At 48.0% G+C, this 25,578-nt stretch overlaps 1 protein-coding gene across 1 annotated transcript in view; it reads right to left on the bottom strand.

Annotated features, from left to right (window-relative positions):
* LOC144132380 (uncharacterized) overlaps positions 1–25,578 on the bottom strand; it is a 50,171-nt gene that overhangs the window by 17,922 nt on the left and 6,671 nt on the right. Inside the window, exons 2-3 of the mRNA XM_077664737.1 lie at positions 23,124–23,348; positions 22,430–22,469 (exon numbers count right to left, since the gene is read on the bottom strand). Of these exons, the coding sequence (XP_077520863.1) occupies positions 22,430–22,469; positions 23,124–23,328 (245 nt within the window). The 5' untranslated portion in view covers positions 23,329–23,348. The remainder of the gene's footprint in view (positions 1–22,429; positions 22,470–23,123; positions 23,349–25,578) is intronic.

The following is a 25,578-nucleotide window of genomic DNA, read 5'->3' on the forward strand; positions in this document are numbered from 1 at the left end:
TTTCTACTTTCTTCTTGTGGTCATTGCCTGTGTTATTATCAACTGTAACACCAATGCTAGAAAGAGTCCACGACCTTGCATCTGCCCTAGATAAGCAAGGTCAAATTGACATCATTTTTCTTGACTTTGAAAAAGCCTTTGATCGCGTATCCCACAAAAGATACTTCTTAAGCTAAAACCGATCCTTAAGAATGACAAGTTACTCGCGTGTATTGAAGCATATCTTTCTGATAGATACCAGGCCGTCAGCATCGACGAAGTGCTATCCAATTTTTCATCAGTTGAGTAGGGCGTCCCGCAGGACTCAGTTTTGGGGCCGCGGTCTTCATTTACGATATCACTACGGACATACCAGTAAAAATAAAGCTCTTTTCTGATGACTTCATAATCTACCATGCAATATCTACCTCTCACGACCAAGCAACCTTAAACTCATCACTCGCTAAATTACAGGCCTTGTGTTCCACATGACAAATGCCTATTAACACACACAAAAGCAGTTGCAATGACTGTAACTCCAAAGAAAGAATCGCTAACCTTTAGATACCAAATTGTGAACCATTTTCTGGCAACAGTGTCAAGTTTTACGTACCTGGGAATCATAATCACACCTGACCTTAGTTGGAATCAGCACATAAACTATAACAAGGTGATGGTTCGGGCTAGTGGGTATGCGTTATGATCCATAGCGCACCAACAAAACAGGGGACAAACACAAGCGCTAAACTTCCACTACGGCTTTATTTGGTGCACACATAATTTATACATGAAGTAAAGAACGATACCAGTCATAATAGACCAGATACTTTGTGAACAAAGCTTAAAAATCACATGCAATACATTTCACCGGTTGGCATACTGCTCCGAGGCAAAAATGCCGTATCTTTCTTTGTCAGCGACAATGACGGACTGCTGACGCAGCTTTCAGGTCCAGCTCTTTCGATTGCGGCAGCCTCGATAATTTCCCTTGCTAATCTATCGGCTTTCTGCCTATCACCTCGCATTCTTTAAAACCAGGCTTGCATTTATGAGCACGACTGTGCCGTGGCAAATTGCTGGAACCGCCATCCCTAACATCCCTATGGTGCTCGCTTAACCGGTCATTAAGGCATCTGCGAGACTGCCCAATGTACGCCTTGCCGCATGAAAGCGGGATACTGTACACTATATCTTCAGTACACTGCACGAAAGGGTTTCTATGCCGAATCGTGCAACTATTCTGAAGCCTGCTGTAGGGACAGGTGGCCTTGCAAATGCGGGACAATTTTTCTGGTGCAGACATATACACCTTCACTCCCACTTTTTTTTGCTACCTTCTTGAGGGAGTCTGACAGCTTGTGGATATATGGCACCACCACTACCTTGTTTCCCACTTCGCCATCAGTTCCAGTCTTCTTGGCCTTTTCCTGCTAATGCAATCTCTCAGCAACCGAAACTAATAAGTGTTTGGGGAATCCTGCTGCTCGGAGGCGGTCCACCTGCTTATAAAAACTACTTTTTATCAAGCATGCGCAGGACTTGCTAACTGCACTTGAAAAGCACGTCTTCACGACCTCTCGCTTGACCAGCCTCGTATGCGCAGACGAAAAGGGTAATAGGGGCTTCTCAGCTCTGGGCTCATACATCCAACAAACCTGCTGTCCAGTAACCAATTTTAGGTCAAGAAACCGAATAGTGCCCTCAACCGGAAGCTCATGGGCGATCTTCAGAGGGTGCAGACACTCAGAGAAGGTAGAAATAGCGGTAGCGGCTGTTACAGAAACATCTCTATGGCTCTTACGAAGGACCACTAGGTAGCCATCAACATACCTAAACGTCCGAATGACAACAGCAACATCCAGTTTATTTTGCAGTCGCCTGTCTAGATTATCAAGGTAGAGATAGATCACTGAGCGCTGGAGAAATGCACGAGCTGATGCATACTCCATCCTTTTGCAGAAATATCTCCTGATTCCAGCTAACAAAGTCAGGCAGATGCAGATGCAGATGCAGAGGCAGTCAGGCAGATGCCTTAATGAGCGGTTAAGCGAGCACCATAGGGAAGTTAGGGATGGCGGTTCCAGCAATTTGGCACGGCACTCTCGTGCTCATAAATGCAAGCCTGGTTTTAAAAAATGCGAGGTGATAGGCAGAAATGCCGATAGATTAACAAGGGAAATTATCGAGGCTGCCGCAATCGAAAGAGCTGGACCGGAAAGCTGCGTCAGCAGCCCGTCATTGTCGCTGACAAAGAAAGATATGGCATTTTTAGCCTCGGAGCAGTATGCCAACTGGTGAAATGTATTGCATGTGATTTTTAGGCTTTGTTCACAAAGTATCTTGTCTAATCTGACTGGTATCGTTCTTTACTTCATGTATAAATTCTGCGTGCACCAAATAAAGCCGTAGTGTGTTTGTCCCTTGTTTTTTTTCTGCGCTATGGATCATAACATAAACTTTATTAAAAATAAAGCAATGCATCGACTGGGATATCTAAGAAGAACCCACGGAACGTCCCCGCCTGAAATAAAACTACTAGCATACAAAACATACATTAGACTGATTTTGGAATACGCAGCCACTGTATGGGACCCCTGCACAAAAACAAACATAGCGATACTAGAAAACGTCCAGCGCAAATCCGCGATGTTTATCTACAAATGCTATAGACGGCGCATGTCTTTTATCAGTCTATTACAGACTGCTAACTTATAAACACTGGAATCACGCCGGTACCGTGAAAGATTAAAGTTTTATTAATTAGTGTACAGTGACAAAACACGAATAAACAAAAAACATCCATTGTGCCCGCAAATGCGCGTACGACCCGTTCGTTTCACCGCAAAAAGGCTAAGGACTTCACATGGAAAACCAACGTGTTCAAGAAGTCCTTTTTTCCCAGGACGACACGTAACTGGAATTCACTGGATGCCCAAACTGTTGAACGCTCCACTGTTGATGAGTTCACGGACGCACTCCTGAGTAAAAAAGCAAATGCAGTGTAATCTGTCCTGAGCCTGTTCTTGTGCCCCGCATTCACCTTTTACACCCATGATACATTTTTTCCCCGGTCACAATTTAACTCTGTATAAGGAACCGTGCGAATTTTGACGATGGAGACCATGTGTTATCTTGAAGTGCGCTTTATTGTTATATGTACATATTCTGTATGTACATGGCCGGCCACAACTGCCCAAGGCCTTGCACAACGACGGCAGTAATTGTAAAATAAATAAATTACATTCTGTTTACTTATCAGTAACGCACCCAGCTAATATCCCCAATAGAGATTGCAGTATCAGCAAATTATAGATAAAAGTGAAATTTTATAACTGCGGAACACATGTTTGCATGCAGTGCGTGGCAGAAGTAAAGGCAGAGTGATATTTTAGGGCTCAACTCGAAACTATCTTGGTTTTGTCTCATGTATTAGCCCTAACAACTCGCACAGACGCGCGCACACAGCAGTATAAGTATCTTGCCTCTCGTCTGTAGTACCTTGAGGGCTTGTCTCGTATGTTTATTACTCGGTAATATCGCCAGACGTTGCTGACTAGAAAATATAACTAGTTTTAAAAGGAATGTTAGTGAGGGTTAGGATGAAGGAGGACCGAAGATGTTAGGCGAGGGAGGGCCAGAAAAATTTTCGAAGTGAGGAAGAGGGAGGCCCGGATAACTTTTCAAATTGAGAGCGAGGGTGTTGGTGGGTCATCGATTCAAAAGTGAGGGTGAGGGAGAAAAAGTAAAAATGAGGGCATTTGCACACCTCTGGTTGCAAAACGCGGTGAGGTCCGTGATAGCGATAAAGCAGTTTCGTGGCAAGGCCGGGAGCGGAGGAAGGCACCCAGAGCCAAACGAGGGTGCCAGATGGGTATGACGCGGCAGGGTCCGAGGAATCCCGACGGTGCTTCTGATTCCACTGGAGCTGTGTAGTGAAAGAGCGGGCAAGTTTCCGGCATTCTTCGGAATACAGGTGAGCTTCGGAAAGTGATGTGGTCTGGGAAGGCTCAGGGCGAGATATAGGGAAAGTGGTGTCCATGGTGGATGTGAGCCCCCACCCACTAACAGAAAGAAAAGAAAAACCCTTGTCGTTGTCTGCGTAGCCGTATTATACGCGTACGCGACGAAACTGAGCACTTAATTGGTCCCAGTTCGAGTGGGCGGTGTCAACATACATAGCGAACATATGACTGAGTGTGTGGTTGAACCGCTCAGTCATGCCGTTGGTTTGAGGGTGATAGGCGCTGGTGTAGCGACGAACGATTTGGCATTGCTTTAGCAGTGCCTCAACCGCGTCCGAAAAAAGAACACTGCGGCGATCACTCAGCAGTTTTTTCGCGGCGCCGTGGCGAAGAACGAGACTGTGTAGAGTGAAGGAAGCGACATCGTTTGCGGTAGCAGGTATTAGAGCCAAAATTTCGACGTGACGTGTGAGATGGCGAAGGTTCACGATGACCCAGCGGTTGTTAGCCGAAGTGGTTGGAAGCGGGCCATAAATATCAATGGCGACGCGGTGAAAGGTCGCCAAGGGAAATGTAACGGCTGCAAAAGAGCAGCGGCGGGGCGAGGTGTCTTGCGATGTTGGCAAGTGGTGCATGACCGAATGTCCTGACGTATGTAGTGGTACATACCTCGCCAGGAATATCGCAGACGAAAGCCAGCATACGTTTTCAGTACACCGGCATGGCGGCATTGTGGATCTGCGCGGAAAGAGGCGAAGATGGCAGCACGGAGGTGTCGAGGGATCACTAAGACTCACTTCCGCCCGTCGGAGAATTAGTTACGCCGGTATAGGAGGTCATCGCGAACGACGAAATGGCGGCCTTGGCGGCGAAGGGTCCGCGACGAAGAATTCGACGAGGGATTATTCAGAAAGGTGAGCAGCGATGTGAACCAATGATCCTTCAATTGTTCTGAAAGCATATCAGGGACGTCAACAATGAGAAATCGTAGGCACAGACGAAGGCTGAGGCGGAATCGCATGGGAGCGGTGAATGAGAAAGGGCGTCGGCGTTAATGTGCTTTCTGCCGGAGCGATAAATGACCTGAATATCAGACTGCTGGAGGCGAAGCCCAGAGGGCGAGTCGGCAGGAAGGATCTTTGAGAGAGGACAGCTAGCAGAGGGCGTGATGGTCTTTGAGGACAAAGAAGAGCCGTCCGTAAATGTAAGGTCGGAACTTTGAAATCGCCCAAATGATAGCAGGAGATTGTTTTTCATTGACAGAGTAGTTCGATTCTGCATTGGGAGGGCGCGGCTGGCGTAAGCGACAACATATTCTTGCTGCCCAGACTTTAATGGGGCAAAAAATAAACCCAAGCCCGCACCGCTCGCGTCAATGTGAATTTCTGTTGGACAGGTGGGACCAAAAGGACGAAGAATTGGGGGGGGGGAGACCAGCAGGCGACGTAAAGTGCTGAACGCGGTATAGAAGGCTGGCGACCAAGACGAGAGTTTCGGGCTGCCGGCAAGAATCTGCGTTAAAGGGGCGATGGTACGGGCGAAATTGCGGATGAAGCGGTGAAAATCTGAACATATCCCTATGAAACTTCTTTTAAGGTGGTCGGTTTGGGGAAGTCAGCGACGGCGCGAAGTTTGGCAGAATCAGGAAGAACGCCATCCATAGAGAAGACATGGCCTAGTATTGTCCGCTGCGTAGCACCGAATAATATTTTTTTCAAGTTGAGTTGGAGTCTGGCGTCGGTAAGGCACGTGAGTATGCGCAGAAGGCGGTGCAGATGGGAAGGAAAACCTTTTGAACAAACGACAATGTGATCCAGGTAGCATAGACATGTTTCCCATTTCAGCCCGCTGAGAATATTATCCATCAGTCTCTCAAATGTGGCTGGAGCATTGCAGACGCCGAATGGCATCACATTGAACTCATACAAGCCGTCTGGTGTGCCAAATGCGGTTTTCGGCCGGTCAGCGGCAGCCATCGGGACTTGCCAGTAGCTGGAGCGTAATTCTAGGGATGAAAAATACTCCGCTTCTTGCAGGCATACCAATGCATCGTCGATTCAGGGTCGAAGATAAACATCCTTGCCAGTGATCTTGTTGAGACGGCGCTAGCCCACACAGAACCTGATGTAGCCATTTTTTTTAATCACCAGGACAACAGTAGAGGCCCAAGGGCTGTGGGGGGCTGTACAGTGCCGCGCTGAAGCATGTCGTCGGTGTTGTCACGGATGACGCGGCGCTCAGTCGGCGAGACGCGGTACGGTCGCTGGCGCAAGGGGGCGTGCGCACCAGTGTCAATCACGTGAGAGACGGCCAACGCGCAGCCAAAGGAGGGCTGGGGAAGGTCGAAAGATTTGCGGAAATGGTGAAGCTCCAAGATGTGGTCACATAAGGTCGGGAGTGATACTACGATGAAAGATGTCGAAGTAAAGCGGACCGGGCGCAGTCGCACAACATTCCAAGGCAGTAACTGGGGGACAGGCGCGGGTATCGGAGAACTCGGTAGCAAGAGCAGGGTCCAGTTTTTCAATAGAGCCGAAGCTTTCGCCGCGAAGAACAGACGACGGGCAATGAAATGGGCTGGTGACATAGATGGCGCAGCGACCATCTTAAACCGTGAGAATAGCGAAAGGAAGCAGAAGGCGGTGATGGCGGGTGGGGGCTGCGGTGTGTGTGAATAAAACCGGGCTGCTGAGGGAAGAGTCAGGTCTGAGCGGAACGAGGGCAGAAGAGAAGGGAGGTATGTCGGTGTCAGCAGCTACAAGAAGCTTTTCAGAGCGCGCAGGCAGGTCACACAATGAAACGTTACACACTGCAGAAAGCACAAGTTCCGCACGGGCACAATCAATAACTGCGCGGTTAGTTGAGAGGATGTCGCAGCCGAGGATGACATCGCGACAGCAGGCACTCCGCACAAAAACCTCGATGGCATCCCAAGCAGCACAGATCATCGGCCCAATATTGAAACAGGATGATCCTATCCTGGTCCTTTTTAGGGCCAGCTTTGCCAATACAGTTCCAATGTTGGGCCAATTACTTGTGCTGCTTGGGATAGGCGACGTCGCTAATAGAAACGCGAACCGTGCAGGCTGCGACGGGGTGGATGCAGCGACAGGTAGTCGTGCGTTGTGAGAAGTCAGACAGCGGTGTTGTGACCTTACGAAGTTAGCAGGAAGGAACAGAGGACTAAACGAGTTCGCAAAACACGCAGTTCTTGCCTCCGGAACTGCGGCATTCAATTTTCCTCTGGGAAGGGGTCCGGGTGGCGGAGCATCGGAGAAATGGAACGTCGGCGAGGCGAAGGCGAGTGGCGATTAGTGTACTGGGGGCGAAGCCTGGATGAGCCAGAAGAGACACTTGGCAATGGAGGGTCGGAATCGTATCTGAACGTGCGCACGGAATCCCCAGAACGAGGGTATCGCTGACGGCAAACACGTGCGACATGGATCCGAAGACCGCAAGCGTAGCATATTGGCCGATTGTGGTCGGTACGCCGAGGGTTCGTAGGGTGTCGGCGGAGTCGACGAAGCCGGGCTGGCGGCAGTGGCATGGACGGCACTGGAGCATAAAAGGCTGTGCTGCTACGGCAGGCGGCAGGGGTGGGTGAGCGCCGTATACTTGTGATTGCTTCACCATAGGTGAGCGGTACTGCCACAGGGGGAAGTGGGGAGCTGGATGGCAGAATTGCAGCGACTTGCTCCTGAATTGCACACCGGATAGTGGGCACAAAGGATGGCGCCAGGTCGGGAGTAGGGCAGATGGGGTCGGGAATGTGATGTAGCAGAGCAAGCCAGCACAAAAAGCGGGACTTCTTCGTACTGCTCAGAAGAGGAGACACCAAGGGCAAAGCCAGCATGACCCTCCGCAGACGCGCCGGACTGCCACGCAGAAGCGCTTTGCTTTCGTAATTCGTCGTAGCTTTAGGATAGCTGCATGACGGTAGCGACGGAGCTGGGGTTCTTCTCCAGGAGCATATGAAAATCGTCATTGGCGATCCCTTTGAGGATGTGGTTGACTTTATCAGTTTCGGTGATGGACGGTTTGACACGCTTTCATAAGTCAACGATGTCCTCTGTATAACTAGTGATTGTCTCGGCAGGAAGCTGAGTTTGAGCATGAACACGTTGCTCGGCGCGAAGTTTCCAGACGGTGGGGCGGCCGAAAAGGTCTTTGAAGCTGGTCTTAACTGAGGACCAGGGTTGAAGGTCGGCTTCATGGCCCCGAAACCACAGGCTGGCAACGTCCGTGAGATAGAAGAGGACCTTGCTAAGTTTAACGGAATCGTCCGACCTACTGTAACAGCGGACCCGCTCGCAGGAGGACCGCCAATCCTCGACATCCTGGTCGTCGGTGCCACTAAAGAGTGATGGGTCACGCTGGCGCTACACCCCGTGACAGAGGACTGTGGTAGGGATGGCATATTATGGTTCGCCAGGACCTTGGAGGGTAGGACGAGAAGCCTTCAGTTTCGAGTTTCCAGGGTGAGGACCGGGACGGGATCGAGTCACCTCCGCCAAGTGTAAAGGTGTTTATTCGAAGCGCAGGTCGAAGGCGTCGGTCGAACAGCGACACGACGGACACACTCACAGGCGTCCCTCGAAATCCAGGCCGCACAACGTCTACCTCTTCGCTTCGCTGCTTGAACTGCTGCCGGTCAGTCCCATTAAATAACTCAATTCTTTTTAGCTATTTCTAATAGGTGCCCGATTTGCAATTATAAATTTGTAACCGGCGGTTACAGAGAGGCATATCAATTTCCTGAATATTGCAAATGCGACTATTATGGCCGCTGCTGCTCAGCTGAGCAGGATCTTTTCTCACGTCATTCGAAAAAAATGTGGCTACGGCGAGGCGAAATGGGCGTAAATAAATTCGCGTCACTTCATGATGCCCGCATGCCCTGTTCATGTGCTACCTTTATTTGCCTGCGAGCGTCTGTAACGAACGTGATTACTCGAGCGCGGAACGGCAGCGATTGTGAGCTTCTAAAAACCTGCGTGTCGGCAGCGTAGGTTGCTTCTCTGGTTTCCTTTGTCCTTGAATTTTCCGCGTTCCTAAACTTACTAGAGCGGTAGCTATGCTCGATGCAAAACTTGATTTTCAGTCCCTGTGCATGGCTAACTTTGAAGTGCCCCTTCCAAGTAGCAATTTTATCCCAAGAACCTTTACTCAGATACGGCCACGTGGTTTGACTATGACCAATGCGATAGTGTCTCCAAATTAGACCCGGGTCTTTTTGAAAATATGGTCCCTCACCGACCCCCATATTTTATGTTAATCGATTTGGACCAAAATTGATTTACATGCCAATTTGAATTTTCTCGATAGGATGACAGTCCCCAAATATGACCCGAACAACCTTCAAATTTGGCTCACTCTACATCCGAAATTTAACCATGAAGTATTTGGGCCAAAATGATGGCTACGCTAATATGAATGTTCTTAATATGATGGTGGCCTCCTAACCTTACATGGACATCCAGTAATTAAACCCGACCAACCCCCGAAATTTGACCATCATCCCCATATCAGCCTCACTACGCTACTGCAGGAAAAAGGCCCCTCTGTCCTTTGCGAACTGCGGCCACCGTGTCTCCCCAGAGTTCTTAATTTCATCCGGCCGCCTTACTTTCTGCTGCCTACTGCTACGCTTTTCTTTCTTGGAATCCACTCCGTTTACCTTAAGGGCTATCGGTTAACTTGCCTTTTAATTGCATGTCCAGGATAATTTGACTGCATCACGATTGGAACCTCCAAATTTGACCTGAGACACCAGCCGCATGAACCAAGTCAAACAAGAAGTAAGCAACAGCCAAATCATAGTAGAAGCAAGAACAGCTATCGCTCGACCATTTTCTGTATCATAGTTGAACCCTGCTAGCTATTTTTTCATTACACATAGATGAGTATTTGCATCTTCCTCAGTGCTCAGCCAGAATTCCTGGGGAATGTGTCCATTGAGAATTGTTTACATGGTCACGAAAGCTTTATCCCTTAACACGTTTCCAAATGCATTAACAAGGCTTATTTCAGATTTTTGAATTGTGCTAAGCAATATCGCATGGTGGTTGAGTGTGCAATGGCAACATATAGCTGCTTCCGGAAGATCTGCAGTATCAATGAAATCGCAGTCCTTCGAGGCTGAGATAATATTTAATTTGAACCGATTTCCTTATGCTTGAATAGAATGGTTGTTGATTGTGGAATTCTTCATGGAATTGGATGGTTGTTGCCGCTTGCATTCGAAGGTTTCCCGCTTTCACCGGCACCAAGCTCGGTTCCTGCCCCCCATGTAGGACTGAAACACGCGCATTGTGTTTTTATTTGTTTCGTTGGATGTGTTCTGTTTAAAAAGCGCTAACTCTGCGTTGTATGTTGCGGGAAGACATCTATGAAAGTGTAATATAAGCAAGTGGCTGTGTTAGTTTACACTGAACTCCTTAGTTCTTTTTGTGCAATGAGCAATGTGTGCCATGGAGTCACTCGCTGAGGCCTGTCTATGAGTTTGACACCAAAACATATGCGACAAAAAACATACACGACTTATGGTACATTGAGGCATAATAAAAGAGTAGGAAAAAATGCCATTTTACCCTAGCGACTTTCTAAGGGAGTTCCTATGTTAACAAAGAGTAAAAGGAAGGAAAAAGTGTCGCCCCCGAAAACTGCCCATAACTCTAATGCGCATTAATAAGGCTATGCTAGCACATGAAACTTCAAAAGCAATGTGTCTATTTTATTTGAATATGAGGGACAAGAAGTCAATATGTCTTAGCAGATTGTTAAAGCTGATTAGGAGAATGCTTTGTATGGCACAGAAGTTTGATAGTTGAAGAATAGTAATTGGGTCATCTGACACAACTTTGAAGCACCAGATTAGAAAGTGAACTGATAATCTTATACTTGTAACAAAGACGACTGGAAAGAACGGACAACGCGACGTCACTGGGTAGCAATATGTGCTGTCGCCCTAGTCTCTTAAACACAGTTTCAGCGCACCGCCTTGCCACAGCTTCACCCGATACTGCACTCGAATCAAGCGCTGCAAAATTTTTACAAGACAACCATGTCAGAGCAGTGTGCATTATATCTTTTGCATGCTCTATAGATCGTTCCCAAATTATCGTAGCCTGGCCCCTGGATGCTTCTTGTCTAACATAAAGCAGCGCCCCTACCATCGTATTTCTGCCAATGTTATGTCTTCGAAATCATAAAACACATTATGTACTCTAGACTGCAAGGATGTTATGAACCATTAGGTTTTCCTACCCAAATAGGCAAAGCGTAAAAAGCCTTCTTGCACTAGCCAATTTGCTCTCCTTCTTCATGACTTGCGCTTGCTCCTTCACTGCAACACCGCGCTAGACATTCTTTCTTGCATGGCTTTTAAAGAGTGTGTGATAAGAACCCTCAAATTTATAAGACTGATTTCCTCGTTCTTTGACTTCCACTCAATTGCTCTAAACTGTATTGAACAGTTACCAGTCAGTCGTCGGCAGCTGCAAATGCTAATTCTTATGCAATTTGCTTTTCCACTGCAATCTCGGGCATCTGCCAAGGATTGCATTTGTGCATCGCCTTTTGACTAGATTCATTGCGACCTTCTCTTCACAGTTTCGTATATTAAAACATTATTGACAGGCTATATGATCTGTCATCTCAAAACGAATCTCTGAGGCTTGCAAAGGAAGGTTGCACACCGCACCGCTAGCTGACAGAAATCACGGAGTCTGCGTTTACGTCACGATTCACGTCACTCCGTTCTGTGACGCCATAAGAGTTGCCGTGGCGTCATAAGAATTCCCTGAGTTTGAATCAGAGGGGCGGGAAAAAGCTTCTTCAACTTCGAATCCAAATTTCTTTGAAATAAATGCGTCTTTCGCGCCCGGACAAGCGGCAACAAAACCATGAAATGCTGAACTATCAGATTTTGCGAACCAAAAAAATTGATAGAGTTCTCCTCAGTGTCCCTTTAATATGATGGTAGTCTCCAAACTTAACCCCGGCTGTAATCGGAAATTAGATGTCAAGCCACGAGGTAAGAATAGGGAAATCGTTTGAACATAGCGTTACATTTTTCGTTGCTGAATTGTGCTATCTGTGCCATTCTTCTATGTTTTCCCCTTGAAATAATGCCCGTTTCCAGGCGCTGTAGGTATCTGAATAAATAAATAAATTATCATTATAGAAGCAAGAGCTACCACTCTTCCATTCGGTGCCGCATACTTAAACAGCAGCTAATTTTTTGCCTCTGACCATCTCGTAACCAATTCAATTATTCCGAAACACGGTTCTTCCTGCTTTACTCCAAATAACAGAGATGTGTGTTAGCTACCTTAGACAACTTCATTTCAACTTCATTCATTTTTGTTCACGCCTTGAAAGACGGCACTGTTCATATACCCCACAGTGCTGTGGTTACTAAGCCCTTGCCCTTCGAACAGGTGGCTCCAGAAATCTACATAGGAAAAGAACTCATCGAGCTCATAATTTTGTAGACCATTTCAATGCTCAATGCTCAAGTATTGTCATTTAGGTTTGTTGAGAAGTAATAAATATCAAAAATATTAATCTATTAAAGAGGTCAGTCACTCACTCCTGTTTACAATCCAATACAATGCTCACTTCTTCATAATGTGCTCATCGCAAATTTTCGTTTTCAGCTGACGTGACGAAAATGGGGTAATATAGAGCAGGCGGTGACTGTCTGAACACAGCACGCGAACTAAAGAATGCCGAGTGCGGCAGTAAAAAAAAAAGCATGCATTAGATGTATCACGTGCCAGTAGCTTTAATCAGTGTTTTATAGAGGCATGCATGTTCATGTTCTGCCTCTCAATATCAACTTCCCATTCTTTTTAGCGGCGCTGCCTTCATTCACACCTCGGTTTTCGGACACGTCAGCTCTCCGCTCCTCGTGCTCGCCACGCTCTTCATCGCCATCTCCTCGCACACACCATTGGGACGCGCACACTCGCAACGCTGGGCTGGCACGCGCAGCGCTCCGCTGTCCGACGCACCACTGTCGCCGCACCGAGTTCGAAAATCCACGATGATTTGGTGTGCACCTTACATACGCCCCCCTTCTAAAGAGTTATTTCGCAGAAAAAACTGCCGTTGGTGCACACAACACATATATTCATGTGGGAAGTAGACAAACGCCAGTGATGCACGAACAATAATGTTCACGTGATAAACGGACAAGTTAGACGTCGAAGTAGTCACAGAAGGAACATTACACAGTGACTCATGGAGGCGCATGGAAATGCGCATAGAGGAAACATGTGGTCTAACATAATACATCCAGAAAAAGGGAAAATGAAAACCACACAAAACGTCGGGTACACACTTTAAACCCGTCTGCATGCATCGTAAAGGTGATAATTTTCACACTGAACAACACATAACCGGAAAACGAAGAAAAATAAACAACATTTAGACACTCTTAGACTACCTTTGCACAGGTAACCATTGCAAACACACCGGATAGCAGCACTGTTCATTGGGCATTACTGTCCGGTTATTTATAAACCACTCATGCAACCAGCGCTTTACGAGAAAAGAAGACACCTGCATGGTCTCTTGGGACGCAAGCCCTTCGTACCGTTAAACATATTGATGTGGAATAGCTTCATAGTGTGGCCTAAATCTATCCAATAATCCACGTCGTTCTTTTTTCCACAAACCACAACTGGACCTTTCAGCTCCATTAGCAGTTTATTGTGGCAGCTCGGCAAGAGAATGAGGGGACGATCTCCAGCCTTTAAATGCCGCTTCTGGCTGTTCTTGATATAGTATTTCTTCTGAGATTGTTGGGAACGCAGCAAATTTTGGTGTGCCGCTCTCACAGTTTGCTCGAGACGTTTCCTTAGATCGAGAACGTAACCATAGGTCGTCTTCGTACCTTCTCCCAGCTCTTCTCTTGTCCAAAGCTCTCTGAGGACTGCGAGCGGTTTTCGTACATGTCTTCCAATATCAACAAAAAAAGAGAAAACCCAATACTCGTCTGCGGCGCATCTCTTGAAAACATCTCGACCAAATCTTCTGCTACGGTTGGTGAATCTATTTTGGCAGAGCCACGGCGTCGAGATACCGCGTGGCAAAATTGACGAGAGTGAGAATATGTCTATTCCATTTCACAGATGTGGGCGACAGCGGACCGACAATATCGACAGCGACCGAATCAAATGGGCTTTGATAAGAGGCATGCTTCCCAATGGAGCTTTCCCTACTCTGCCTTTCGGGCACGTCCTTTAGCAGGTGTCCCAGGACCTGATATACCTCTTAATCTTCTCCTGCAGTCCCGGTCAGTAGAATTCTTCCAGAACTCGATCTGTCTTCTTAATGCCCTGATGCCCCGCAAACGGGTTATTGTGGGCAAGCCTTCACACCTGTGATCGGCAAGAGTTGGGAAGTACTACCTGTCGAATTTCTCTGCGGGAGGCGAGATGATAGAGGCGGTACAGCAAACCATTTTCAACAGATTACGAGTGCGAAGTGTCGTGCTTGCCATGGAACACCTTTCCTACTTTCACCCAACACGCCTTCAATGACTCATCGTCTCTTTGTTCTGCTTCTTGCACTTCCATGGTGAACCTCATAGGACCAACGCTTAAAGCAGTACTTTCCCTCCTTTGATCAGAAACTTCCTTTCCTGCCAACACCAGTTTTTGGCCCTCGACCTCACCCTTTTCACTGGCTACCTCGTCATTGACTCTGCCAGGACATAATTTATCAACGCCATTGGTCAACGGCGTCACGAAACGCCAGAGGCTTACAGCAGGCTATCCATGGGTGCCTTTAGGCGACACGGACCCTCAGTCCATCGGCTTCCACCTCCACACTTGCAAAGAACTCAGGAGGCTTGTGCCGGTGATCAAATGAGGTCACTGCAGCACGGACCCAACGTCCGACGGCTGCCACCTCCACGCTTGAATGACACGACCTCTTCTGCGCTGTCTCCCTTCACACCTCGGTTTTCTAACACGTCAGCTCTCCGCTCCTCGTACTCGCCACGCTCTTCCTCGCCATCTCCTCGCACACACCATTCGCATGTGCGCACGCGCAACGCTGGGCTGGCACGCGCAGGGCTCGGCTGTCCGGCGCACCGCGTTCGAAAATCCACGATGATTTGGTGGGCACCTCACACTCTCTGCTTTAGATTCATCGCTCCTAGGGAGTCCTCACCCCCCTCCTGCCCATCGGTGCAGCGAATAAGCGATGCGCGACGGGCCTGCGATGGTAGTTGCTTTCAGCGGTGGCCCTTGTTTAGCCCAGGTTGCTCTTCCCCAGAGGCCCATCACTGATTTAACTGCTCCCCGCAACATCTACAATACCGTGAGCACCTCTATGTTCCTTTTGACTTTGAGAACATGACACATAGGTTTGTCCTTCGCGTTACAGTCCGGGAGCCCTTGCAGCCCCCTTAGGGTAGGCCTAATCGCATCATCAAGCCTGGTAAAAAGTTCGACTCTACCAGCGGTATCTTACCAGTTCTCACCTACGGGACAGAAACATGGAGGCTAACGAAAAGGGTTCAGCTTAAGGACAACACAGCGAGTCATGGAAAGGAAAATGATAGGTGTAATGTTAAGAGACCGGAAGCGGGCAGAGTGGGCGAAGGAACAAACGTGTGTTAATGACATCCTAGTCGAAATCAAGAGGAAGACATGGGCTTGTGCCGGGCATGTAATTCGAAGACAAGATGACCGCTCGTCCTTAAGGGTAACGGAGTGGACTCCAAGAGAAAGTAAGCGTAGTAGGGGGCGGCAGAACGTTAGGTGAGATTAAGATGAGATTAAGAAGTTTGTAGGCAAAGGGTGTATGCAGCTGGAAAAGATAGGGTTAAATGAAGAGATATGGCAGAGACCTTTGCCGTGCAGTGGGTGTAGTCAGGCTGATGATGATTATGATGATGATAATGATTACTTGATTTTTACGGTGCCCACCATCCCGTGTCTATATACCGCAATATGCAGTCATTGCTGAAGACCCGCTGTCCTCTGAAATTAACAGCCATAATTTAAAAATAATTCAGCAAGGATTTCTAAACTGTAAGGTCCACGCAGTACTTTCAAATTTCACTTGTCGGCGCGCCATTTCATCGCTTTGTTTGTGATTGAAGACGCGAAAAGAGTTTTTTTGATTGATCGCATCTAGGCGAACCCGGTTCCACCTTGTTTCAGAATGTTCTAAAAGTTTGCACGCTGTATCTCGAAGGTTCGCTATCAGCTTTAAATTGAGCGCGGATGACAGCGGCGGACATTCTGTTCGGCGATCGCCGAGGAGGCTTGCTGCTACGCCGCTGCCGAGTGATTAAGTCCATTGTAGGCGCAAGTCAGCCCTCAAAAAGAGTTGTTTAGAAGCGCTTTTCTCTCTTTTCCTGCTTTTCGGACTGCAGTCCCCATTACGTCAAATCTAGTGGAGCGGCGAACAAATGTACCTGACATCCTCACCCCTGCAAGCAGCCAAAGCAGCCCGAACCGTCTCGAAGAGGCAGATCACGAGAGAGCCGCAGAAAGCGTCTCAACTGAAGAAAAATAGCGAAAGAGCTATCGTCTCCAGAGGCGTTCACCTGAATACGGACTACTACCGGTGTGCGCGTTTGCGAAGAAGGAGTCCTCAATGCCGACGTCAGCCATTGCTATGACACCAGGCCCCATTTTTTTTTGCACCATATCCGACACCCGCCCACGCTCAACTGTTCACCAGGTGAGCATCCTGAATAATGGCTCAAACAGGTTCCTCGTGTCGCCGTATTCAACAGTTTCAATGACCAGACTAAATTGAGCCACATTTTCTTTGCCCTAGAAGGTCCAGCCAGAATTTCGTCCTGAAATCACGAAGCTTTTCTGGTGATGCAAGGATAAATCAAGAAGGAGTTCCTAAAACCATTGAGAAGCTTCGTCACGAAAGAAAAAGCTCAGCTTCTTCTACAGTCATGCACACAGGAAAGGAATGAGACGGTGACCCAATACGTAGAAGATATGAAGCGCCTTTTTCGACGTCTCGATCCTGACATGACGGACGAGAAGAAGGTGGAGCTTTTGGTGCGTGGTGCTAAAGAGGCAGTTTTCGTTGGTCTCACCCGCAGTTCATTGAAGACTGACGCTGGATTCACCAGGGAAGCAGCCACCATTGAGAAACATTTGGCGACACAAGCCCTCTATTTCTCTCGACAGCTCTAAATGACGTCAACAACCATTTTGGATGGCACAGAATTCTGAAGCAACCTGCTCGATTTCATGCGAGAAGTTTTAACGGAAGACCTGCATCACCTATTCCCATTTTTAAACCAGCCTCAAGTAGCGACGCTTGAAGAAATCGTCCGCGGGGAAGTGCGGCATGCTCTTGGCTCTCGGTCATCGATGCCTCCAGCTGAAGCGCCAGCCTTGACTATACGCGCCACTGCTGTACGCAGTCCTCAGCCCCATCGACACATCAAAAGCCTGCCTCTTCGACGCGAACCAGCTGTTCCCGAAAGCCGCCCCCCCCCCTCCTGCCCCCGCTCTCCCAACCTACAAACGACGCTCAAACTCCAGGAAATGCGATGCCTGTAGGACTTCCGCCTGCCACCCGATGTTCCTTCATTGGAATGAAGGAGGCCATTTTCTTCGTCACTGCCCGTACCACCTTAACGGCCTTCGTGGCTTTCTATTTCACGCACCACGACCAAGCTTCAGCCAACGTCGTCAAGAAATCGACGAGCACCTGCATCGAGAGGAGTATGCTCCCAACCGCCTTTCGCGTTCACCATAGCCGTCAGCTTCGCGGTTCGGGAACCCACACCGCAGCTCCGCAGCCGTAGTACGAGGAAGATCTCTCAGTCCCCGTAGGTGAAACTGAAAACAGCGATCACTGGAGGTGAGGTTGTTGACGACAGAAACGCAGATCATCCAATGACCATGCTGCATGGAGACGCCTTCCCCGACACGCCGACGCGGTATACAATCAGAGCCTCGACAAAGATGCTAACCTCCTTCAAAATGACGCCGCCACACAGAAAACCTTCGAAGACACGCCCTACCCACGATTAATATACCCGACGAAGCTTTGGCGCGGCGTCGAGGACGACGTGCAACGCAAAAGCCAGGACATCCTGCTATGAAGTGGTTATTGACGGCCGGAAGCTTAACACTCTAGTGCACACAGGAGCCGATAACTCGCTGATGAATAGAACAGTCGCCGCGCAGTTGGGAAAGTCATGACCACTCGGGACGGCCCAAAAATTCGCACCACAGGAGGCAACCTCTTTACGCCATCGGAGCGATGCACAGCACGGGTCACCGTAAGGGGATATACCTTTCCAGCGTCCTTCGTAGTGCTAGCAATGTCCCCGTGACTTATTACTGGAATAGATTTCCTTAATGAACATGAGGCGATCATCGACCTGCGTTCCAAGAACATCACGCTTTCGACGGTCGAAGCCATCCCTTCGATGACAAACGAGGAGCAGCACATTCCCTCAGGTTCCCGGATGAAGAAGTGAGCGTCCCACCCCGGTCAGGTGTCATGGTCAAAGTAAATGTCACGGATGTCAAGAAGATAGAAGCTTTCATCGAGGGGAAGAGGGAGTTGCTTCTTGACCGAGGAAACGGCATCGCAAGTGGCATCGTAAATTTTTGCAATGATCATACTGAAGTACTGCTGAAGAACTTCAGGGCAGAACACCGGCACGTTAACAGAGGAACGACGATTTCGTTCTTCGACGAAATAGCCGAAGTACGAGATTCCTTCGCCCTCCCTGACCGATACACAGAAAATTTGTGGCATTATGCAAATCGCAATCATTTCAGGGTATCTTTACTGCGATCGAGTTATTATTGCCGCGAGTGGGCTTCGAACCCGCGGTGGAGCGAACAGATCTTCGCAGGCCACTGCACGAGCACTATGCTGCCGCCGAAACCGATCGCACCTTCCGTTAAACTCCCACACTTGGGCTCCGCACTGCACGTCGTAGCCTTCATCAACTTGCATCCGGCTGCAAAAAGCACATTAGCCTCTTACCCCGCGAACACGCCTTGGTCGCTGAGTGGTTAAGGCGCTCATATACTGACCCGGAGCACCTGGGATCGAACACGAGCGCGGCGGCGGCGTTTCGTTGACGGCGAAACTCAAAAGGCGCCCGTGTGACGTACGATGTCATTGCACGTTAAAGATCTCAGGGGTTCGAAACTGCTCCACTGTGGCAGCTATTTATTCCTTTCTTGTTTAGCTTCATGTTTTATGATAGTTTCCCTTCCGGCGCGTTTCGGATGTCCATCGAGATATGTGAGGAAGTTATTGCGTCATTTGCTTTCGTCAAACCCTATTCTTTTTTCTACCCTGCAGAATCAGCAGATGGGCGTGAAGCCTTTGAGGGAGTCACGTGAAGGAATGAAACGCGCATACCTGGCTCACTGGGTGAATGGAAACCTTATTCGCGCACTGAGCTACGTGGCGATAGTAAAAGACAGGTGTGCGCTGCATGCGTTGGCAGAAAAGTGGCGCTGGAGCAATATGCGCTGTCGTTGACAACATTGTGACAGAACGTGGCACTTGAGACCCCCGACGTTGAGTAAATTGGCAAAGACGTTGAAAATGAAAGACTAAGTTGATTTACAGGAGACGAAAAACAAGGCTGAGATTTTTAAACGAATTTGACAAGCCCGGGATGGCTCAGCCTTTAAAGAGAAGGATAGCACACCTGGGTCTTCTCAGCAACAGCAGATCGCGGTAGTATCTACCTGATAATAATAACTGGTTTTTGGGGAAATAAATGGCTCAGTTTCTGTCTCATATATCGTTGGACACCAGAAGGGAAGGGATAATAGAGGGAGTGAAAGAAGAAAGGAAGAAAGAGGTGCCGTAGTGGAGGGCTCGGGAAGAATTTCGCCCACCTGGGGATCTTTAACATGCACTGACATCGATCGCACAACACACGATCGCCTTAGCGTTTTTCCTCCATAAAAACGCAGCCGCCGCGGTCGGGTACGAGCCCGGGAACTCCAGATCAGTAGTCGAGCGCTCTAACCACTGAGCAACCGCGGCGGGTGAATCTACCAGCAAAATCCTTTTTTCGCACAATAATTCTTCCTTAGCAGTGCTAAACCGCCATAATTTGTGTTCTCCCTCGTCAAAGGTCCGAAGAAAACCTGTTGCAAAGCTTCGCATTATAACCGACGAAGACACATGCTCTGTGCGCCAAAGCCCCTACTGCGTCTCAACTTGCGAATGCCAAGCCATCCGGCACCAAGTTGAGTAAGTGCTCCGTGACGATGTCATCCAGCCATAAAAGAGCTCATGTGCAGCCGCGGTCGTCCTGGCGAATTAGCAGGGTTATCTCCAGTTTTACGTCGATTTCCGCCGACTGTGCAACGTAACCAAGAAAGATGTCTACCCGCTACCCCGCATCGACCTTACCTTAGAACGCCTCCGCGGTATGAATACTTCTCTCTCATGGCCCTAAAGAGCGGTTATTGGCAAATCGAAAGCCTATGCAAGGGACCGCGAGGAGGCCGCCTTCACACCCGACGGGCTGCGAGTTGAAGTTATTTCTATTTGGACTTCGTTCTGCCCTAGCAGCGTCCAGCGTGTAATAACCAGAGTAGTACCAGGCCCCAAGCGGCATATTTGGCTCGTATACAACATTTACGTTGGCGTCGTCTTCTGGACCTTTGACTGTCGTCTGAAAAGGTTTCGAACGCTGCTAGGGGCCATCAAGTCATCACAGCTCCTCAGAAAACAAGTAAATGCCATTTCACTTGTGAGCAGCTGCTGTTTCCAGCCCACATGGTAAGCAACCATGGAATACAAACGGGGCCGATAAAACTGCTGCTGTTGCACAGTTCCCGCAGCAAAACGACAAAAAAGCGTCGCGTCGAATCTTGGGCTGCATGCGCATTACCGATTACTTGCAAAGATCGTTTCGCGCAACTCCTTGCCTTTGACGCAGCTAACAAAGTCTGATGTTCTATCCAAGTGGGAAGCTCCACAAAATAAATTCGAGGAACTTAAGCACTGATACAGTCGCCGCGAAATCGAAATTGATGCAGACGTGCGCAATGTTGGCTTCAGGGTCGTTCTCGTCCCGAAGCAGCAAGGGAGCGAGGGGGGTAATAGCTTACACAAGGTGCTCTTTACCGAAGGCATAGGCGAAGTGTTCCACGACAGGGGAAGAGGGCCTTCCGATTGTGTGGGCAATGTCGAAATTTCCCCGTACTTGTAAGACAGACATTTCAAAGTTGTGACTCATCATTATGTCATGTCGGTGCTTTCGCTCAGCGGTTATGGCGCTTCGGCTGCTGGCCCGAAAGATGCGGGTTCGATCCCGGCCGCGGTGCTTGAATTTCGATGGAGGCGCAAATCTAGAGGCCCGTGTACTGTGCGACGTCAGTGCACGTTAAAGATCCCCAGATGGTCCAAATTTCCAGAGCCCTTCACTCCGGCGTCCCTCATAGCCTGAGTTGCTTTGGGGCGTTAAACCCCCACGATCCGCAAACCGTCTTGTGTCATGCTGGATTGCCCGCTTGAAAGAACCGTCTGGCCGCTCGCTCAATGGAGTGGGCAATGCGAATGTTTCAGCGTTAGCTGCGTTGTACCAGCGAATATTTTTTTACAGACATCTATCTTTTTCCGCCGAAGTACACAGCCAGACGTGTATCGGGGCTTCTTCTGGAGTGGTGTTCGGCTGCACTGGTATGGTTGCAGTAGTTTTCGAACCAACCGTTTTCCGCAGCTGAGGCGGACACCTCATACATAAGGCTGCCTGTCCCCTCCCACATTCTCTCCCTTCTCACACCCTGCCACCTTCCTCTGTTGATAGGTGACGCTGCGGACCTATAGGCACTCGAGAGATAGGAGCGTGTAAAGCCCAGTAGCAGTTGATTTTACCGCGCAGCACAATGACCGTGGTGCTAAAAAAACAAAAAGGAAATTACCGGAAATGCTACAGACACAGGACTACATAATGTTCTGAAGGGTCACGTAGCACAAGCAGTAAACGATATGCCCCGGGATTCGAGGATATACGGCCACAGACCGCAGGTGACGAACCTTGTGTTCGTGCTAGCCGAGGCACTGTGGTGGAACAAACAGGTCGAGAGGGGCGCAGTAACTGTTAATCGCGGGATGCGGAAGTTACGCCTGGAGCAGGGCTTCGAAGTGGCAGAAGTAAACCGAGATGTACGTGGAGCGGGCATTGCCAGTTCTTGACAACATTGCATCCATTTTAGTTGAATGAATATTCCTAAGAGACAAGCACATCACACAAGACTGCAGCCGCATAAAACTACTTATATGATGCTGCAGATTGGCGCAGACGCTTTCTCAGATTAAAACCAAATGTTATTTGGCACCCGTAATTTAACGCAGGTAAAATCAGTGATCAATTTGATCTCTGACGACTACAACCACGCTACCAAGCGACGACTACTAAGCGCTCATCGCTGTCTCTCTGCCTGCCGGACATTGGGTCACAACAGCGTGACGATATTTCGCGTTGCGTCTCTTACCTCGCGACAGGAGTTGGAGGAGCCTCGTTGTTTGTGGCTTCTGCAAAAGTTTTGTAAACAAAAATTGTTTTACATCAGAGACCGGAGACACGTTTGCAGCTGACTGTGCCGCCTACCTCGTTTCGGCAGGTCAATAAATATTATTATGCGCATTTTATGAACTAACATTTCTTGAACGTAGTTACGTTAGTGAACGAAAATGTTATGACAGCTGAAATTTAACGGCATCCAGCAATTCTGTTCGCACGGACCAGTTCGCAAGACTATCATCTTGTAGCTGTGTCTGTGAGCACACACTCGCATTTGCAAATAATGTCTGTCTGTTTGGCAACAACAACCCAAGGTTTCCTCATCTCTGAAAATGCAAATAATATGTAAATGACATAATTAATGCACATATATTAGGGTTCTTTTGTTTTCTTAATTTAGGTTGCTAGATGCCTGATACCCTTTTTTACATTAAGTTTAGGTCGAGCTGTTATAGTCACTGAATAAAACTTCATCGTAGTAGTTCGATTTCTTGCTCTCAACAAGTAGATATATTTCTTGTTGGTATTGATAGCAGGCAAACACATTGCTTATTTTGTGTTTCTTACTCTCTTTTTATCACAACCTAAATATAATAAACTCAATTCGTGTATTAGGCCACCGACATCTCAAAGGAATGCCAATTAAAACAGCGATGAAAACTTACCTGCCCCGGCTGCCATCTTCATACACTCTAAGAACGTTCTTGCAACCTGGTCTCCGATGATGTCAGCAAGTTCCTCCTCATTAATTTTCTCCACGTCGGTCACAGATCTCACACCCTTGAGATCCAAGTAGGCCAATACTTGGGTCCGCTGGTCTTCACTCCAATCAGGGAAAACAGCTTCGAGGACATGAGCGAAGGCGTCCATGGATGCTAGGTGAAGGGCTCCTGGAAGTTGGGACGCATCAAAATTTGCCTCTGATAATGCTTTAAATCTGTGTGCGAAGCATTTCATTCACTATAAATAGAGACATATATTAGAAATTTTGAAGTTAGCGCTTTTTGTCGTACAAAGATTTATGCACTTTCAAAGCATTGCAGGCACAAATTTGGGACCCATAAAAATGGGGCAGTGAAAAACAATTTTTAGTCAGAAAGCGCAGAGAACACTGTTCACAAAAACAGAAACTATTGAACTCTTTTCCTCATTCAAACCTTTAATTTTTCGAAAGAAATAAGCCTTGTATGATTTTCCTCATAGTAACACTGAGCGGTGATGAGTTGGCTAGTCTTTTCAAACACTTTATTTAAAATGTCACGCTGCACCGAGGGGTGCTCAAATTTTTCTCTCACTGCGGGCATCAACAATGCTCGAGTAGCTTTGTTTTCTTAGCCCGTTTCTATTTTTCTACTTCTTACAACTTTGCCATTTTTCCAGGCTCTCGATTATTAAGACACACTGGGTTAACAACGCCGCTGCCTTCGATTCCCTCCACTGTTGAAAGGACGGGGAGCTAACACTCCGTGCTTTCGTCCTCTAATTAGAAAATGAGATTAGTAAAAGTTGCGCAAACAGGTGTTTGGAGTTCTACGTGTGGTTGGTAAATATTTATTATACTCTGCATGACGGCCCCAACCTGCGATTTCTCGGGCAGAGATGCAAAGTGATTACGGAGACAAGGAAACAATTACATTTTAAGTAGTTTTAAAGACGCAGCAGAAGCAATTGAATATGGCAGGAAGTATATACCTTAATATTAGACGCTGCGGTGGCTAACTGATTATGGCGCTCGGCTGCTGGCCCGAAAGGCACGGGTTCGATCCCGGCCGCAGCGGTAAAATTTCGATGGAGGCGAAATTCTAGAGGCATGTGTACTTCGTGAGGTCAGTGCACGTTAAAGAACCCCAGGCGGTCGAAACTTCCGGAGTCCTTCACTACGGCGTCCCTCATAGCCTGAATAGCTTTGGGACGTTAAACCCATATGAACCAAACCATAACTTAATATTACCCCGGCATTTCATTAAGGTTTTCTTTTGACGCCAGATCTTTGCCAGCGACCTTAATCTGCGAACTTGTTTGCACGCCTTGGGCACCCTGAATACGATCGCCATTTCCCATTTATATCCAGAAGCTTCTCGTACCTCTGCTATGCTTTTGAAAGTAGGGGTGAAGAAATTCATCATCACCATCAACTTAACAACGTCCGTCGAAGCAGAAAGACCTCTCCCAAATCCAAATCTCCGTAAACTGGATGGCGGATTTCCTTTATTTCGCGAATATACTCCTGCCAACAACGTAACAAAGCATGCTCGAAGCGTCATCCGTGATTGTCAGGACATTCTGGGTGGCTTGATGGTTTTTTTTCCGCCAAGATTATTCTTAATCGCTGCACTGCTGCACTCTCGGTAAGTTTCGAGTGGGTGGAGTGACCGACTTCTCCCGGCGTGCGAAAGAATAGGTTCGGACTGCGGGCCCGCGATAGGGGCTACGCCTGATTAGCCGTTTACCGAAGCCATGAGAAGCAGACGAATTGAGTAAAATACACTTTTACTTGCATAAAGAATCACAAATAAATATTACAATTCCAAGCATATTAACCTGCGCGAGGCAATAAACCAGATCACAGCTGCGATCCCAACAAACGCGTAGATATGAGGAAGCAAGAAAAGGGTAATAGTTTCAATAACGAGGGTGTCAGACTGGGAGACACGGTCTCACCAACGCTATTCACCGCCTGTTTGCAGGAGGTTTTCAGAGTCCTGGATTGGGTACGCTTGTGGATAAGAGTTAATGGAGAATACCTAATAATCTGCGATTTGCCGAGGACATTATTGCATCGCTGTGTCACTCAAGAGATAAATTGCAAAGCTTGATCGATGATTTAGACACACAGAGCAGAAAGCTGGCTCCAAAAATATTGTGCAGAAAACCAAAAGAATGTTCAACAGTCTCGCATGGGAAGCGCAATTCATAATTGGCAGCGACGTGCTGTAAGTGTTAAGGGAATACGTCTACTTAGGGCAGGTAGTGGCTGCTGATCCGGATAAAGACGGATCAACTAGAAGCATAACAATGAGTTGGAGCGCAAATGGAAGGCTCTCTAAGATCATGAATGACAGTTTACCAGTATCTGTCAAGAGAAATATATACAACCGCTGTATGTTATCGGTACTCATC

Source organism: Amblyomma americanum, chromosome 5 (genome assembly GCF_052857255.1).
Source record: "Amblyomma americanum isolate KBUSLIRL-KWMA chromosome 5, ASM5285725v1, whole genome shotgun sequence".
In the NCBI taxonomy this organism is placed as follows: Eukaryota; Metazoa; Arthropoda; class Arachnida; order Ixodida; family Ixodidae; genus Amblyomma; species Amblyomma americanum.